Genomic DNA, 20,377 nt, shown 5'->3' with positions numbered 1-20,377 from the left:
GGCAAGCTGCCAGTAACACTGTAATTTCTACAGAATTTTTTTTACAGTTGTTGATGCTATTAAATGATATGATTTTCATGGGAATGTAAAGTTTTATCACTTTCCATGTGTAAATCATGAGTAATAACTTCGAAAATTAATAGCCCACGTTTTATTTCCAACCCATGAGCAATAGTAATAGTGATGCAAGGGTCTTGCTTTAGCAAACACCTCTTAACTCTATTTTTACAGTCTATGTCTTAACTATAGTTTCCAAACAGGCTTTCCAAACACTTCTACTGACCCATTCATCATCCATCATAAGAAAAATCATTCTCAGATAAACTGCTTATGCCCAAAACCATACCAGTAGTGAAGGCAGAAGTTGACAGCTGGATCACTTTCGTACATAACAGTACCAAACTCACACATGTTTAAAGGATAGACATTTACGAACACAATATTATTTAGCATGTTTTATTTCTATTAAGTAATATAATCAACCTCATAATTATTCTTTAGAATGAGTCCTTTGACATAGAAACAGGCAGATTAAGTACATTATAGTGTCAAGTACAAAGTGACTTTCAAATGGCCTTTAATATCATACTGTTAAATAGACAATTCCTATCTGTAAAATACAGTGCATTTTTAAAAGACAATTGCAGCATTATAGATAAACATTCCTACATGCAAAACATTAACCCCTATATATCCACATTACATTCCTTAAATGTGATTATCAAAACATTTCCTCATACCATACATTAGAAGCATGCTATAAAGAATATTAAACTGGATCAAAACCTTCATACTCGTGTGATTGGTTTCAGACAGACTTGTTGGTAATGCACTGAATTCAGAAATGAGTTCTATTGCTAGTAAGCCACTAAGATAATAATCCTGACAGCTTTTTTAGATTTTAAAGGGCAACTCTAAATGAGACAGTGAAAACAGTGAAAATCATTGTAAATTTTGGCACAAGGGAGTGTTTCTCAATGCAATATTTTTGTGTTAGATCGACATATTATCCTACTCTGAAAAGTGATTTTCATGTCAGGAGAAATTCAACATCTCTGTTAACATCTAATCAATGTTTGAAAGATACTGTCTTATAGTATTTTCAAAAATAAGTTTTACTGATTATTATAAAAAACATGGTATACAATAAGGCATTCGCAGCTTAAGCTTATGTAAAGGTTTAGTTAAAAGTCCACATGTAAATCTGTTTTACAGTAAATGTTAAATTAAAAATATTGAAAGAAATATATTATGTTTAATAAAAAGCAGCACAAACTGAATTTAAACAACTAAAGTTCTTACGTGTCTAGTACTTCCTCTTTATGATAAATTGGCAGTTTTATCAAGCATAATAAAATAAACATGAACAAACATAGCTGTAATGATCATATAGTCATTCGTTCTTTTCAGCGCCACCCACAATGATGAACTCAGTCGCTGTACAAAATCCAAACTGAAGTACTCAAGCTGATATGGTTATCACAATTGGCTGAGTCACACTGTGGGACCTTAGATAAACAGTCTGCATGCAGAGGTTTAGTTTCAGAGGTTCAGGTCCAAGTTCAGTTTGGTTATTCATGAGGACCACAGTAAAATGCAACATATTCCTTAAATGAAGGGAAGAAGTTTCAGTTCCACCGAGGCTCTGTGCACATCTAAGATCCTTCATTCTGAATTTGAGGCTGTTCAGTGTCTGGTTGATCTTTTTCTGTCTTCTGCTTGATAGAGTTGCAGCAGTCTGTTTTGGTGCCGTCTGTATTGCCGTGGCTTCCTGCGCTGCCCAGTCGAGATGAAGCAACCACTGCTTTGACTGCAGCCTGTGTAACCAAAAACACGGAAGTTTCCTTTGGTTTTTTGAAGTTGGAAAGTGCTTTTATATTCATACCCATAAGCATTGATGTTTGGTTGTTGAAGGTAAAGTGTGTCATTTTACGATTGCAAAAATATTTAGAGATTTACATTTTCTGAAGAAAATATCCGTAGTGCTTGCCAATGCAAAAATAGGGTTGTGGGTGGTGTGCATGCTAGGTGGTTGCTACGGTGATCTGTGTGGTTTTGCCTGCTTGGCCAAAGACGAAAAAGTCCAGCCCTAAGTCTCTATATTCTGGTCCCTAGATATGACCAGACTCCCTTCGGTAATGTAATTCTAACATCTTAAATGCACTTCTAACAAGCGTTTCCAAACTGTTTACTTAAATACTCTTAATGACCCATCCATCATCCACCATAATAAGATATAAGAAAAATAGTCTAGCAATTTAGTCTCAGCTAAACAGTTCATTATAGGTAGCACCAGGGCCAGAGTGGGACTCATTTTCAGCCCTGGAGTTTGATGCCTTAGAACGGCCCACTTTAGTTCATGACTAAAGTAATATAATTAAATCCTCATTAGTATATAAGTATGCAAAAGTGCACTGTTCTCTGAAGCCTTGCAATTCATTGTATTTTTTAAATGTATAATTTACAATTCAATGCAAATACAATAGCCTAAACAATTATGATTTGCCCTACCATAAGGTATTTTAATATTATTCAATTTAATTAAACTTATTCAAAAACTACTGAAAGGGAACACGTGTGTTTGTGTTTTCTCCTATATTTCTATTTTCTTTAAAAATGGTGGGTCTTGAGTTTACTTGTTGGTTGAAAAAGCTTGGAATCCACTGATATACAATGCACAAGCAAGATTTATCAATTATGGAGGGAAAGCAGATGGAAAATCTTCATTTACATTTTTTAGTACTTAGATCATGTATATTGTAAAATAACGCAAGGTAGGCCTGATAAGTAATTTGTAATATATATATATATATATATATATATATATATATATATATATATATATATATATATATATATATATATATATATATATATATATATATATATATATATATGATTTTCATCTTGTTTTACTTGAAAAAACATCATATTCATATGAAAGTTACTTTTATCCAATAAACTGAGATGAGTTTTGCATAAAATAGATTTTTGTTTCTTGCAATAGAGGATGAATAGGCAAATGATTATTAATAAACGATTCATTATTAAACCAATTTCCTTTTAGAGGCCATTCGTATGAAGTTGCGTTCAAGTTTATTTTAAATCAAGACATGCGGCAAGTGCACTCAAAAAAAAAAAAACAACGCGTCTGAAACTAAACTTGTGTTCACATGCAAGCGCTTCCTGCATTTTCTGTGCAGATGTAAATGAACCCTAATGCAAGAATTCTTCCAATAAGTGGTTGGGACTCGGAACACAATCAACTTTGGCATAAATCTTTCACCCGCAAATTACGCGCAAATTACGCGAGTGGGGCTGCTGTGAGTATTGGCTGCATAGCGACAGCAGCAACTTTCAACCCGTGACATGACAACACCGGCCCTTGTGGCCAAAAAAAAAAAAAACAGACCGGCCCACCGGGAATTCTCTCGGTCCTTCCTATGGCCAATCCAGGCCTGGGTAACACTGCCCTAACCCACACCTGTTGAACTGTTTAAACAAGTTAAAAAGTTGTTTATTTAAACAAATACACACTTCACCTTTAAACCATCATCAAAACTTGCTATTGACGTCTCAAACCTTGAGCTTTCTTCGAGCGTTAAACTCCTGGAGTTTCTTCTGAGCAGTGTCCATATGGGTAAAGTTAACAGCCTTTCCAGTCACCCAGGGGTGCTGCAGGGCCTGCTGTGTCGTCAGCCGTTTCTTTGGGTCCTGGACAATCAGTTTCTTTACCTGAGAAGACCAAGAAAGAAGGACTAAAGGCTTGTTCACACCAATCACAATATTAGTACATTTGAAAATTATTCAGAATTTTAAGAGAATATACAATTTTAAGAGTCCACACCATGACTACAACAAAATTAATACAGGGATCATTTTTGGGATCACTTTTCATCATTTTTTCAAGCTGATGAATGATAAAACATTGACAGCCAATAAAGATCCATTTAAATTCAAAGGCCTAACAAACTTAGTGAAACAGCAGATTGCGAGCTTAGAACGAATATAATGGTATTGTCCATTGGTATTGCCACTAATATAATTATCATTATAGTTATTTACAGTTATAATGAATGGGCCTTAACACAGTAATGGACATTTCAAGTTTAAAGCTGCAATCTGTAACTTTAAACACCACCATCTAGATGACAAGTTTAAATTCTAAGTGACTGATGAATAAAACGCTCCAACTGCAGCAGTACACGTGATACAGTAGCAGGGTCCTCTTTTTTCTGTTTACGGACGTGATGTGATTACACAATAAGTTCAAGTTATATTTCCCGCGAAATCCGACCCGACAGCTCAAAATGTAAATCATTATTATAAGCTTACCATTATGAATTGGGGTAAAGAAAGATAAATAATTTTTTGCTTATTTTTAACTAAATACAGATTGAAGCTTTAAGGATTTGTAACACAAAGGTAAACTACAGCAGAGTGAAGTTATATGTATGTGCATATGGAAGGCCAAATATTATTTCTCTATATTTATTTCCAACAGCAAATGAGAAATTCACTATTGTATTAATTTCTTTCTTACTTTCCAAGGGGATAATTAAGGCAGTCAAAAGAAAGATGTTTTCCCCTCAGCAGCTCTATTAAAACCCCCATAAAAACAATTAAAAACATTTTTTGTAAATAAATGCCAGGGTAATACAACACAAAATATGATTATAAGAAACGTAATTTTCTTATATATTTTTTAGACACCTATCCTTAGTTAATAACTGTGAAAAAGGCCCCATGAAATCAAAATTAAACTTTTTTCCTCTTAGTATACATATGAGGCTTAAAGGTGCAGTTTGTAATTTTTAGAAGGATCTCTTGACAGAAATGCTAAATAATATACGAACCTATATTATCAGGGGTGAATAAAGACCTTTCATAATAAACCGTTATGTTTTTATTACCTTAGAATGAGCCCTTTTTATCTACATACACGGAGGGTCCCCCTACATGGAAGTCGCCATTTTGTGCCGCCATGTTTCTACAGAAGCTCTTAACCGACAAACTTTTTTATTAAGTTGTCTCCTATGATGACATATTTGTCCTGTGTTGGCTACCGTAGCTTCTCTATGCGTTTCAAAAGCAAGGGGTGAGCTGTGAAGTGAGCCGTTGGTTGCAATTTTCAATCTCACCACTAGATGCAGCTAAAATTTACACACTGTACCTTTAAAGATCTCCCACTTAGAAATCATGGAGGGTTCTGAAATTGTCATCGTAGGTGCATGTCCACTGTGAGAGACATAATCTAAAAAAAAATCAAGAAATCACAATATATGATTTTTTAACTATTTATTTGTATGATACAGCTGCAAATAAGTATTTGAACATCTGTCTAGCAGCTAGAATTCTGACCATCAAAGACCTGTTAGTCTGCCTTTAAAATGTCCACCTCCACTCCATTTGTTATTATATAGGAAATGAAACTGTTTGAGGTCATTAGCTGCATAAAGACACCTGTCCACCACATACAATCAGTAAGAATCCAACTACTAACATGGCCAAGACCAAAGAGCTGTCCAAAGACACTAGAGACAAAATTGTACACCTCCACAAGGCTAGAAAATGCTACGGGGAAACTGCCAAGCAGCTTGGTGAAAAAAGTTCCACTGTTGGAGCAATCATTAGAAAATGGAAGAAGCTAAACATGACTGTCAATCTCCCTCAGACTGGGGCTCCATGCAAGATCTCACCTTGTGGGGTCTCAATGATCCTAAGAAAGGTGAGAAATTAGCCCAGAACTACACGGGAGGAGCTGGTCAATGACCTGAAAAGAGCTGGGACCACCGTTTCCAAGGTTACTGTTGGTAATACACAAAGACGTCATGGTTTAAAATCATGCATGGCACGGAAGGTTCCCCTGCTTAAACCAGCACATTTCCAGGCCCGTCATAAGTTTGCCAATGACCATTTGGATGATCCAGAGGAGTCATGGGAGAAGGTCATGTGGTCAGATGAGACCAAAATAGAACTTTTTGGTCATAATTCCACTAAACATGTTTGGAGGAAGAAGAATGATGAGTACCATCCCAAGAACACCATTCCTACTGTGAAGCATGGGGGTGGTAGCATCATGCTTTGGAGGTGTTTTTCTGCACATGGGACAGGGTGACACCACTGTATTAAGAAGAGGATGACCGGGGCCATGTATTGCGAGATTTTGGGGAACAACGTCCTTCCCTCAGTTAGAGCATTGAAGATGGGTCGAGGCTGGGTCTTCCAACATGACAATGACCCGAAGCACACAGCCAGGATAACCAAGGAGTGGCTCTTTAAGAAGCATATCAAGGTTCTGGCGTGGTCTAGCCAGTCTCCAGACCTAAACCAATAGAAAATCTTTGGAGGGAGCTCAAACTCCGTGTTTCTCAGCGACAGGCCAGAAATCTGACTGATCTAGTCAGGAGGAGTGGGCCAAAATGCCTCCTGCAGTGTGTGCAACCCTGTTGAAAAACTACAGGAAACGTTTGACCTCTGTAATTGCAAACAAAGGCGACTGTACCAAAAATTAAAATGAACTTTCTTAGGTGTTCAAATGCTTATTTGCAGCTGTATTATACAAATAAATAGTTTAAAGAATCAGACATTGTGATTTCTGGATTGTTTTTTTTTTTTTTTATTATGTCTCTCACAGTGGACATGCACCTACGATGACATGATTTCTAAGTGGGAGAACTTGCAAAATAGCAGGGTGTTCAAATACTAATTTTCGTCACTGTATATATATATATATATATAACTGGTATGGTGCCAAACGCTGACAAAATTCGCATTCAGAAGACATAAACATTAAAAACGTACAATTGCATGTGCTAAAAGGGCCTTCTTGATAGTGCCGCACCGACTTTCTGTTTCTGTTAAAATGACATCACCACATTAAATAATGTTGCGAGTACCAAGGTACTTTAGTGGGTCTTTAATATTACCTTAATTTGTGAAAAGGGTCCATTACAACATGTTCTAACAAGATGTGTTGCTCATTCAATGAAAGTAATGTGCATTAATCATGGATAAAGAGCGACTGATTATAGCCTATAGGTTTAAAAAAATATATAACAAATCCCTCAAGTTGCACAAAGAAAGCCATCAAGAGCGGAGGGATATTTCAAACAAAAAGAGCACAACTGTTCTGATAGGCTGTGTTTTGTTATTTAATAAGTCGCGATATGCTCCTTTTTCACGTTTATGGACAGACAAATTGCCTATTGCTGGAATCACATCACGTCTATTTTAGACACAGGCTTTAGTTTAACTAACAATACTTACAAGATCCTTTGCATTAAGGGACACATTGTCCCACCAGGGGGAGACAAATTCATATTCACAGTTAAGGATGCGTTTAAACATGTACTGGTCTCCCCTTTCATCAAAAAAAGGCTCAAAGCCACATAACAAAAATAGAGAAGACAAACAAACAAACATAGTTGCTTTAACTAAATGAGCATGTGTTTTCATATAACACACGTTTTAATAGCAGCTTTAACAATCAAGTTGCACATGTAACACTAGATGTAAGTTTACATGCTTAACCATTCGGATAACTGCTGTAGTCCTTATTAGCACAGTTAAAAAAAAGATATAAGATTATAATATTGTCCCTTAAGCTTTAAAACATGCTTAACACATTTCAAAAGTGAGGCTGCTCTGAGACAAAACCAGTTAGTTGAAAATGAATGACTAAGATTCTTGTGAAAGAATAACTTAAGACAGTGAAGTACGTTGTTTCACTCACAAAATGTACGTGATAACTCCCACAGACCACATGTCCACCTCAGGACCATAGGCGCAACCACGCAGGATCTCTGGAGCTGAGACAGTGAGGAGAGAATAACAAAACATTAGAAGAACACAAAAATTTAAGGTTATGCTCCATCGTTTCTGTAACTGGGTCAACAGACGCAACAATCTTTTATTTTAGATCAATTACATCTATTAAAAATAAAACCAGCTTATTAATTTAATTAATTGTTAATGTTAATGTTAGGTAACGATAATACAGTTATTCATGTAAGTGTTTAAATGTTTATTTTAATAATATAATAGTAAATGCTATTTTGTAAATGCTAAATGCTAAGATTAATAAATGCTTTAGAAGTGCTGTTCATTGATAGTTCATGCTAGCTAATTGTTAACAAATACAACCTCATTGTAAAGTGTGACTATGTTCGTTTTAAAAAAAAACATAAAACATAAAAAAATATATGTTATGCTTATTAAAGTCATTCAATTAAAAGGTTTTATTAAAAATGATGTAATCATAATTTTAAAATTAAAATAAATGTACTTAATACTTCTCAGACATCCTTATGTGCAAAATAAAAGTAGTAAACCCTCCTTTACATGAACTCACCACAATAGCCCGGAGTCCCGCACACGGTCTTCATTGTAACTTGATCATCCACGATTTTAGACAAACCAAAATCCGCTGAAAAGACAAACCACTCCAAATTAAAACAAGAGTTTTACATTTTCTGAAGAATAACCATGAGTGGTGCTTGCCCATGAAAAACTAGGTGCCATGGGTGCTGTAGGTCAGTGGTTCTCAAACTTTTTCCACGTGCGGCCCCCCTTGTGTACAGTACGTTCCTTCGCGGCCCCCCAAAGAAAATGTATGACAAAAAACTGTTCTAAAATGTAACATTTTCATTAAACAAAACATATTAAGTTATACAAAGTAGTGCTGTTGGTTAGTTGCCTTATTTTTTTTTTTAGGTTTAATTACACAGAATTAATGATAAATGAATGTATTTGATAAAATGTCATAAAACTGGGGCCCCCCTGGCCCCATCTCGCGGCCCCCAGTTTGAGAACCACTGCTGTAGGTGATTGCCAGGGCACTGCTGCTTTGTGCTGTTAGATGACAATCAGCATTAAAAAATGGGAATTACAGAATTAAAACATTTACAGTAATGCAAATTTAAAATAAGAATGTACTTAAATAATTTCATAATATATATTTGTAATAATTCATATCAATAGTACAAACTGTAAAGGATTATAGAATTTCTAACATGAACTAACAATAAGAAATATAGTTTTAATGTTGTTTGTTAATGTTTGTTACAAATACAGTTTTCTTGTTAGTTCAGTGTGCATTAACTAATGGTTTTCATTTTTACAACCTTATTGTGACGTGTTACCTAATATTTGAATGATATTGACAATCTGAGAGATTATCCATTCTTTAAAACAGACAGACAGAGCGTTCCCCTGTAGTACTGCCGGATCAAGTTGCTTGGAAACTAATTCACCAACAAGGGATGTCTAGGCAAGATGCATACAGACAGAAAGCCTTACCTATTTTAAGCGGAGCATCTGGCGCTGAGGTGGCATACAGGAGATTCTCAGGTTTCAGATCTCTGTGCACTATTCCGTTCTCATGCAGATACTGCAAGAACAATGCAGACACAAGGGGAAACGCCTCTTGGTAATGTGCAACGCTTCATGTGGCATACACAGACATTCAGGTGTGACTGAATAATAAAGTGTCACTAATTAACATGCACTGTCTTCATCATTACAGTGTGTGGAATTGTGTTTGTATTCTTCAGTATTCATATGGGACGCTTATCTGTGTGTCTGTTTTATATATTCTTTATACTGCATGTTACTGTGTCTGGTAAACATTGTGAAACACTATGTACCTCATGTAAATGTACGGCTTTATTGCAGTGGCCGGTATAATTCTTTTTTTTTTAAATGCATACTGGAATGGACAGCTTTCACATCTGAAAAGGCACCATCAATGCTGAAAGGCGTATATACAGGTTTTAGAGCAACATATGCTTCCATCCATCTCTACATATTTCAGCAAGACTTTGGTAAACAGCATACTACATCTACTACAGCAGCATGGCTTCATAGTGGAAGTGTCTGGGTGCTGAAATGTGGCCTGCCTGCAGTCAAGACCTCTCACCGTTGAAAACATTTTGTGCCATGAAGCAAAAAATACGACAAAGAAAACTCAGGACTGTTGAATCGCTAGAATCCTGTATCAGACATAAATGGGACAACCTTCCTCTCCCCAAATTCAAGCAACTGGTCTCATCAGTTTCTAGACATATAAAGTTGTTAATAAAAGATGAGGGAATGCTATACAATGGTAAACATGGTCCTGTCACAACATTTTTTAAACATGTTGCAATCATCAAATATAAAATTGCACTATTTTTCTCCTAAAACGGTAGTTTCCAAGGTTTAAACATTTGATATTTTAACTTTTTTCCATTGTGAATAGTAGGCATGGGCTGGTATAAGATTCTGGCGGTATGATAACCTTAAGCAAAAATAACAAGGTTTTATGGTGTTGCGGTTTTGCCATTCCAACTTAAAATGTGTTATTTTTAAATGCCAGGTAAAAAAATCAAAACCTTTAAAATGATAATATGCTTTCAAAAAATATATATTTTCGTAATGTATATTAAATGTAAACATCAAATAAATTACATGACTTAATGATTTAATAAATTTTGTATAAACCCAGCTCATACCTTGGAAACGATATCACAGAACATTTTAGAATAGAGAGTTTATGAGATTTGCAAACTATTGCACTGGGATTTTATTTACATTTCACAGAGTGTCCCAAAGTTTCCAGAAATGGGATTTGTACATCACTAAAGTCATGATGTCACTGTAATATTTACATACTTAAATGACATTTGTCTTCATTCTTACATTCATCTGTAATCTGTGGCACATAGTCCCTGTTATTTGTGGATTCTTGTGTACAGCTGACAGAAAACAACATGAAATGTTGTGACAACAGCAAAGTTTAATGCGTTTAGAGTTCAATATGTATTTCATTTGAGCAGAACCAAGCCTATATCTGAATTTTATTCAAAATTTTATCAAAATTCATTTGCCAACTTGCAAGCACTTAAATCGTATATCCTTTAAGTAATGTAAAACTAGGTTAAAGATCTAGCTCTGTTTTAAAAGTCAGAATCACTCTGCAGTATAATTAAAATCTTTGCAGAATTGGTCATGCCTGAATTTAAAGGGTGACAAATTATGAAAATCTGACTTTTTCCATGTTTAAATAATTGGGTCCCCAATGCTTCTATCAACCTTGAAAATGTGAAAAAGATCAACCCAGTAACTTAGTTTTGGTAAACCATTCTCTGCAAGCATGTGAAAAAATAGGTCATTGTAATTCGGCTCCTATTGTAAAGTCAGAATAGGATAATACCGCCCCCTTCATCTGCACTATCCAATCACAGCCATTAAGTGCAGAGAGACAGAGAGAGAGAGAAAATAATTCACAGCACAATTGAATTTCAATTGCAACAAACCACCATCATTGTGATCAGTGTTTGCACTTCATCCGCTCATTTGCATTTTAAATGAAACACCCAAAAAGGGCACACTTTTGCTCAGGCCTACAAAGTGGCAGTTTTAAAATGCTGTAATTAATTATCTGTGGGGTATTTTGAGCTAGAACTTCAATTACGCACTCTGGGGACACCAAAGATTTAGTTTACATCTTTAAAAAAATCTCATAATATGTCCCCTTTAAAAGAGTCATCTTCCCACATAAATTGATAAAAATTGTCTGATTTTACAGAAAACTTTGTGCTCCATAACTTTTTTTTGATCATGCAGTTTTAGACCCACTGGAGGTCTGCAGAGTTAAGTTCCAAATTTTAATGTATGACTTTTGGCCATCCTACAAAACAGCTAAGCACAGGTGTAATCTTGACTTGCTGGTATAAAAAAATGCTCTATTCGGACGGGATTAGTTTTACAGGGGTAGATGGCGTAATGAAATTTTACCACAGGACGTCTGTAATATTGATGGTCAAATCGCCCGCGATTAGAAATCTCAGTAAAACATTCAGAAGTGGGAGGGGTAACTCGATTGCGCAGCGCATCACCTTCTCGTCGTCACATGCATGTTACCTTGCTTCTTGATATCAGATGTGCAAACAACATGAAGCAGGCAAGAAAAACGCGAAACACTGTGTTTAATTTCAGTTTGGGGAGAACGTCAGTTTCCGAAACCGTTCCGTGCCTCTGAGAAGTAAATTTGACTTTAAAAAAAAAAAAGGTTTGCGTCGTGTTATTCAGGAACTGACTTGCAACCGACTTGTTTTCCGCCTAGAACGCAAGTAAATGCTTCTGTAAGCACTTTTAATATTTAAAAGACACCCGCAAATTAAAAGAAAATGACGCAATATACGTGTATATTTACAGCTGGTCTATTCGCACTGGATTAGTATTACCTGAGGTAATTTCTCCGGACCTTTTTACAGAAGGTAAAAGTTGCCGTAATCTTTACTGACATTGTCCGTAATGATTACTGACATGGAGCATTCGGACTGGACTAAAATCACTGAGAAGCTCTGATAAAACTTGCTTTACCCCACCTCCCTCTATAAAACTAATCCCGTCCGAATAGTATTTATGTTTCTCTGATATTCTTGTTTCTACATGGCTTAGATGTCTTCTTCACTGTGACAAAATATTTATACATATCAAAAAAGTTAATCTTAGGGTTTGGTTTTGTATTCCCAGTCTATACAGAAAACAACAGATCTGTTTTTATAATCAGCCCGATGCACTTGTCAGCGCCTTGGTAAGTGTTACCACGGAAACCCATTAAACACAGCATGGTCCACAGAAGTCTGCCTGGTTACAGAGAAACTGCATGTGGTCACCATTTAACATGCTACCCATAGAGTTGACAAACATGACAGAGAAACTCAACCTGAGGCTTTCACTTCTCATTATATACAGTAGCAACACAGTAACAACCACTCAGAACACCCTAGCAACCGCAAAGAGACATCTTGGCGTTAAAGCGTCTAGAGCAAAAGCATGTGCCACTTATTTTTCTTCAGTAAGTGAAAAATAATCTAATTTAGCTAATAATATTTGGAGTATTTCGTTTAATGCAATGAAGCAAGCTGAGCCCTGAAGTTTACACATGACAAATATGTCATCTTTAAAGTCCTTTAAATTCAAGTCCTTTAAATTACTTCCAATTATGCAAAACTTCCCACATAAAGGCAGGGACACCATAGCCGCACTGGTTTGTTTGTGGTAGAGCCGCGGTGATTCCTCAGAGAAAGAGCAGTAGTGTGCCAGCTTCCCAACACCAATTATTAGGGTGACATAAAGGAGTGTAATATTTTTTGTTGCGTCCAAGGGGATTACTTCCATCTTGTTCAAGACTCTGCAGGGCTGACACACATATGATCTCTCTCTCTCTCTCTCTCTCTCTCTCTCTCTCTCTCTCTCTCTCTCTCTCTCCCTCTCTCGCTCTTCCACTCCTCTGACAAGTGCAGGTGGTTTGCACAGATTATTTTAAAACTGGCCTTGTTGTGATGCTTGTTGAACTAACAAACAAATCAAAGTCAGCTCAGTCATTTTTAGCAGGCTATACATTTCTTTCTTAAGAAGTAACTGTGCCATTTCTGTGCCTATAATAGCCTCTAAGTGAATGTCAAAAATAATTACAGTTCTTAAACAGGTTTTTCAACACTGCTGTAACTCTGCCTGCCAAGGTTTAGACAACAGCCCAAACTTATAACATTGGTTTAGCCAGCAGAAGTGTTTACAGTGGGCGGCTTAAACCTAGAACAAATTTCTTGTATAGCCTACACAGGCATACTTGCAGTAAAGCTCTCGAAAACTGTCAGGATCTTGTCTTGTCTTAGTTACTTACTAGTTCAATGTGACAGGATTCTGACGGTGTGTGAAGGCACGTGACCTTATTTATTAGCATTGATGCTTACTATGCTCCCTTAAAGGGGGGGGGGGGTTAATGGTATTTCAAGCATTCTGACTTATTAACACAGTTATAGAGTTGTTTCCTCATGCTAAACGTAGGCAAAGTGTCAAAACAGCAGTTGGACGTGTTACAGAGTATTTCTGTGCCGAACGCACTTCGCCAGGGTTCGTACAAGTTTTTTTTGATTACAGTTCTAACTGACGTTTCAGGGTTTTCGATATGTATCACTTCTTTATATGGGCTTCCACCGGAAAACTTCCCCCGGAAAACCCCGCCCACCCATCAATCAGCAGGAGACGCTAGAACTGCTTACAGCTTATCACGCCACTCAGCTTTGTTTAATTTCAAAAGTCAACAATGGCACGAAAGAAGAAGTGTGTTTTTGGATGTAAGGAGAAGACATCCAGCCTTATGGACACAATGGATATAGTTTATTATCTGGGGTAGCAGCGGAGTTTTGCGTGTGTGTTTGATGCAGTGAATTTCCCAACCGGGTCATGACCAGTTGCACGCGGTAAGTAAGACTTCTGTCTTATGTTAGAAATAGTCGCGTGCATATTATATAAATGACACGAACATGTAGTGAATCATAAGTTAAAACAGTGTTGTATAGTGTTGCATGACTCGTACTCGCTCCTCCCGCGGTATAACTCCTCCTTTTTCATTTTTTCGTACATTATCGGAAAGATTCGGTAAAGCTAATCTTTTTTTAAAAAATCTGATTAAACTAAAGACTCTTCAGAGATATAAAGGATGTCATACTACTCTATAGGTACTCCAGATTAACATCAGAAATGCAGAAACAGCGTGTGTTACGTGAGCTTTAACCAAAATCGCGTGAGCCAACTCAATAAACTTCACGGAATGCGACATAAGTTTTATAAAGACAAATGTTTGTTTTAGTTTTAAATATAAACACACATCGCTAGACAGTAAAGAGGGTCACACACCGGACGCACAGCTCAGCGCCACGTCAAGGACAACTTGGACGTATCGTAGAACCGGAAGTGCACATTAAATAGCACGAGCTTCGTCAGATAGCGTCTACTTCAAAATGCATATCTATAAATGTTAATCGTTAATGATTTGGGACAAATATATTATTTAATGTTAAACTATGTGAGTGGCACTCTGTGGTGCGACAGGGATTTGAGCAACTTCCTGAGTCGTAGCTGGGCGCTGCGGACAGGCACCACCTGTCGGCACCGGTGTGCGTATACTCATAGAAAACAATCCGTGTGTCTTAATCAGCTCCCTTGTTCAGTAGTCATGGCACTGATCAAGGAGTCGGACATTTTAAGGGCTGTCTCAATCACAAAATCCGTCCAGTGCACTGGAACGTTCGTTCCCTAAAAATTCCCACAATGCAACGCAAAAACCAGTGAGCATCGACGGTCCCTATGGTTGTTTTTCAATATGCGTTCTTTAGCGATCCTGCACCCCCGTGTCCCCGCTCAACGTCACCATCAACCGCCGAAGCCCAATTCCAATCCCCAAGAACGCAAATATGTAGGGCTCATGAACATACCCGGATGTGTCTTTGATATCGAGGACGCATCGAGTGCTGACCTGCGCACTGAACTCGCCTTACGCCCCAGAAGTCATTGCGGCAAAACGATGGCTGAGGTCAGGTGACCAACAGGAAGATCGCACACACACACCCTATGGCTGTTTCTCAATTCCAAGAACGCAAAGAACAGACTTGCATTCTCGTGAAGAATGGGCTTGCCAGGCGACCTTGGAAGAACGAACTCAGAAGGTCGCGAGAACACAGAATGCACCTGTGAGAATTGAGATGTGAACGATCTTCCTGTTGGTCACCTGACCTCCCCAGATTTCAGCGCGCAAGTCTGCACTCGATGCATCCTCGATATCAAGAACACATCCGGGTATTTTCATGCGTCCTCTGTACTTGTGTTCTTGATAATTGGAATTGAACTTCGACAGGTAATGATGACGTAGAGCGAGAACACGAGGATGCAAGATCACTAAAGAACGCATATTGAGAAAGCCTATGTTCCCTTACTGGAAATAGCGTGACTCAATAAACTTTATGAAATGTGACAGAACTTTTATAAAGACAAACGTTTGTTTTAGTTTTAAATATAAACACACATCGGTACACAGTAAGGGACCACTCAATATTTAAAATAAATGTAAGATTTTTTTAAATAAATACATTTAAAATGTAATTATAATTCTCCAATTTTATGCACGGATATGTAAGAGAATAATGACAACGTTTTTCACAATGTACTGTTTAAAAATTAAGTCAGAGAGATGTTGGTCTGATGAGTAACAGCTGTGAATGATCACAATGCGCTAAAGCAGCCCCGTAACAGTATAATAAGTGAACAGTGTCCCAATGTCAAGTGTGCTAGAGTCCTTATCAGTGCCCGAACCTGCACACACGACATACTGATTAACCCCCTCGGGAGCTAGGGAACGAATTGCGACAAACGGTATGAGAGAATTTCTATGAGCTATTTCCATAAATCTTATTCACACATTTTTAATATTCAAACTTTTTGGGTCGCATTCAGACACAAAACATAAGAAAAGCAACAGGTTTTGGTGATATTGATGTCAAGCATGGACCAATGTGTCTGGATGTGTCAAATTCAAAATCTGAAAGTACAAATTGGATTTGACTGCTATGGTAAAGGACCAGTTGATTCAGCCAATAAAGATTTATGCACGAAACTGTTACATGGCTTCAGATTGAGCTCTAAAGATACAGCATACATTATTCTTTAAAACAAGTTTTAATATCATATGCAATTTCTTAAATTAACTAATGATACGATATATTATTTACTGGAGAACAAGCTATGCAGAATTCGCAAAAATCCAGCATCATCGAGAGCCTCAGAACTTCCAAAGGAAAACTGCAAAGACATTGCACAGTCCCAAGCCACTATGGATGTCCTAGACATCTCAGTCAATCAGGCAGAAATCTACAAAACAGAGATCCAGAGGGATACCACACAGCCAGCTGGCTTTGATGTGGCAGACACTGCTGTTGCGAGAGAACCTGTGAATCTCTTCACACAGTAACATGTTTAAAAACGCTATCTAAAAAGGCGGGTCACTTCAAAGGGGACTCATAGCATTCAGATTTCCTTTACACTGCTTTGTTTTATGTCCCACTCAGAGCCGCCATTCTTGCTACCCACCAACTTTGTGATGAATCCAGCTCATGAGAAAGCCCACTTTTTATTAGCTCATCTCCTTGGCAACAACCATCTTTGATGAAGAGAAGAAAATGCATTTCAAATAAATTTAAACAGATAAAAAAATAGGCCTAGTGTTTTATTCAGGTTTCAATGCCCCTTAAAAAATTATCTCATAATAGTATTATTTCCTTCATGCCATGCCAGAAGTAAATGACTTAATTTCTTCAGTTAAATAAAAAATCTTTTTTAATTTGGCATGATTTTATATGGTATGAGTTTATAGTAGGTTTTCCCAAACTGGGATTTGAGAGGGAATTGCAGAGGGTTTGATTAAAACTTTTTTTATTAATTACAATGAAAACGTAAAATTAGTAAGCAAAGTGCTTGCCATGGTAAACTCTTTCCATGCCATTGACAAGTTATCTCATCAATTACATTTTTGTTTATTTTTCCAATACAGTCAGTAAGTTTACAAATTTTATTTTACCCTCTACACTTATGTAACAGTGTGGGTGTTATTCTATTTAAATTAAATAAAAGTGTAAAAAGATATTTTAATACTCTGAAAAATATGCAAAATATGCTGTTCCAAATTATTATGCAGAATGCACTTTAAAGGGGACATTTCACAAGACGTTTTCAAGATATCAAATAAATCCTTGATGTCCCCAGAGTACATATGTGAAGTTTTAGCTCAAAATACCCTATAGGTAATCTATTGTGGCATGTTAAAAAAGGCACTTTATGGAGCTGAGCAAAAATGCACCGTTTTTGTGTGTATCCCTTTAAATCCAAATGAGCTGCTCAGGTGGGCGGAGTCTCAAGTGCTCACGCTGTAGACAAGAGAGGTAGATTTTATCACGAAATAAGTTAGTAAGTTATGTTCAGCATTATATATTTGAACAAGTTTAAAAAGTCAATCATCTGTTTTGTGCATACTAAATACATGTTTATCCGCAGATGGGCAACATTGTGGAATAAAAATAAAGACTTTTAGGTGTCATGCTTCCAGTGTTTTAAAAAGGCACAATGATTTTCAGCATGTTACAATAAAATGCACTTCCACAAACACTTAGAAGTTTACTTTATGACTAAACCACACGAGCACATTTAAATGATCTGTATTAAAACAACACGTTTAATGCTTAAACTTTAGAGAAACAGATCAAATGACATGTTTAAGTTTATTGTGATTGAACACATTCGCGTTTCTGTCAGTCTCTCACTCTCTATCTTGTAACTCCTCGTATTCATTTGAAACGTGAGAGAAACATTAAACAAAATATTTATGCTTATTGTGTATGATAGTGAATACGCGTTGTTCTCTCACACTGTCTCGTGCAGTGCATTAATCCTCGTGTTCATTCATATAAACTTCAGAGAAACATATTAAACAACATACATGAAAGCGAACCGTCGCGTTGCTCTCTCTCTCTCGTTCGTTTGTTCGTACGCTCTCTCTCACTCACTCTCTCTCTCTTGTACTAAGACAACGTTAATCCTTTAGAACGTTAATTCAACTTTTAGAAAGATTATTAAAAGTACAAGTTATAAGATTGTAGGCTACTGTACTGTTTGTGTTTGAGGGAATACAAACGCGTCGTGCTGTCAGTCATTCTTTCTCTCTGTCTCTCGCATTCAAGGCAGCGTCATGGTTGGATAGCACAGATGAAGGGGCAGTATCCTTATAATAAGATCCCCTTAATACGTCATGGGGGGAGCGAAATCCAAATGACCTATATATTCACATGCTTGCAGAGAGTGCCTTAACAAAACAAAGTTACAGGGTTGCTAGATGTTTTCTGGGTTGGTAGAAGCACTGGGGACCCGATTATAGCACTTAAACATGGAAAAAGTCAGATTTTCATGGAATGTCCCCTTTAACCAAATGTACAATGATATAAGGGATAATGATCCAAAAACAGATATCTGTCAAATGTGCTGCAAGGACACAAAACAAACACTTTTGGGGATATGCAATAGTGCATATGTCTGAGGGTTTATATGACTTGTGGTTGTTTGAATAGATACTTCAGGTCTCTTTGGAATTGGATCATTCATTTGGTGGGAGCAAGGATTACCTGGTGCAAGTCATCATCATACGGACTTACTGACTTGGCACCATGTTCTTTCACAGTTAGAAGGTGTCTGCAATTTCTCCTATATTCCTTTATTTACGACAGTATAATGTAAGACTTCCTTCACCGTTCCTTTGTCATAACCATGAAGGGTTTGCATTCTCAGTACTCGCCCTTTTGAGAGTGCATTCAGTTGTTTGCTGGTTTTGTCATAACTGAACTTTTAACACTGTCTTTTCTTTGTAAAAAGGGGGTCAGGAGGCCAGAGGGGCAGGTTCCAGCTAAGAGCTGTAGAGAGGCAGGGTGGTACAGGTTTGTCTGGACATTAGTCTCTGAGCTGGTGAGCCAAGTTTAGGATCTCGAGGAACATTTAGCAGATTCAGCAGATTGAGATAGATGTCAGTGCCATCTCATTTAGATTTTTCCATTAGTTGCTTAGCACTGTGAAGCTAGGCCATTAGACTGAGGGTAATTTGGACCACTGGTTTTGTGAACAAAGTCCCAAGCCGTAGCAAAATCTTTGAACTCATTGCTCACAAACTGTCTCCCATTGTCTCTGAGGAGGGTTTGCGGTGACCCATGAATGGAAAAGTGTCTTTTCAGCTAAGGTCAAATTGTGGGGTTGATCGATCTCATACCATCCTGAATAAGAGTCAACAAGCACCAGGTATTGATGACTGTTACATTCAAAGATGTCAGCTGCTACTGTCAGCCATGGTAGGCCTGGAACTGTTTGTAGCTAAAGAGGTCTTTTTGCTGGTGGGGTTTGGTGCTGTTGCATGTGACACAAGATGTGATGTAAGCATTAATGTCTTTTGTCATAGTAGGTCAAAAGAATATGCCATGCCATGTGCATATCGTTTGGTAGATTCAGCTCCAGGGTGAACCCTACATACAATGTGTGTCTGTATTCCAACTGAAGTGTTTCTGGGATGACCACTTTGTGGCCTTTCCACATAATACCATCGTCTGTGACCAGTTCATGTCTGTATGGGTAGAACAACCGTATTATTGGGGAAACACTATGCAGTTTGGCATAGTGGTGGGGTCATTGGTATTGCTGTGTTTAGATCTCTAGGATCTATACAAATCCTGATGTTGTTAGAGTTTTTTTAAAGAGCAGCGACCATGAAATATACCCACTCAGTCGGTTTAGAAATGGGTGTAATGACGCCAAGATCAGTCATTTGCTGGAGCTCCTTTTTAACCCTGTCTTGAATAGCAACTGGAATGCGCCTTGCTGGTCAGATGACAGGAGGGATAGTGGAGTTGATTTTCATGGAATATGTGACAGGTAGTTTACACACCTCGTCTTTGAAAAGGTCAGCATATTTGGTGAGAATTCTCTCTGTGAATTCGTCCTGACTGTATGTGCTCAGCTGGTG

The 20,377-nt window shown here is 37.3% G+C and overlaps 1 protein-coding gene across 4 annotated transcripts in view; it reads right to left on the bottom strand.

Moving 5' to 3' along the window:
• Positions 1-440: 440 nt before the first annotated feature.
• camk4 (calcium/calmodulin-dependent protein kinase IV) overlaps positions 441-20,377 on the bottom strand; it is a 61,511-nt gene continuing 41,574 nt past the window's right edge. For all 4 annotated transcript variants that reach the window (XM_073860923.1, XM_073860924.1, XM_073860926.1 and 1 more), the window contains 6 exons: positions 9,301-9,391; positions 8,354-8,428; positions 7,740-7,811; positions 7,270-7,400; positions 3,583-3,735; positions 441-1,817 (listed from right to left, as the gene is read on the bottom strand). In XM_073860923.1, the coding sequence (XP_073717024.1) occupies positions 1,656-1,817; positions 3,583-3,735; positions 7,270-7,400; positions 7,740-7,811; positions 8,354-8,428; positions 9,301-9,391 (684 nt within the window). In that variant the 3' untranslated portion in view covers positions 441-1,655. The remainder of the gene's footprint in view (positions 1,818-3,582; positions 3,736-7,269; positions 7,401-7,739; positions 7,812-8,353; positions 8,429-9,300; positions 9,392-20,377) is intronic.

Source organism: Misgurnus anguillicaudatus, chromosome 22 (genome assembly GCF_027580225.2).
Source record: "Misgurnus anguillicaudatus chromosome 22, ASM2758022v2, whole genome shotgun sequence".
NCBI lineage: Eukaryota > Metazoa > Chordata > Actinopteri > Cypriniformes > Cobitidae > Misgurnus > Misgurnus anguillicaudatus.
The sequence above is the reverse complement of the archived record's forward strand: the minus strand, read 5'-3'. Positions and strand labels throughout refer to the sequence as shown.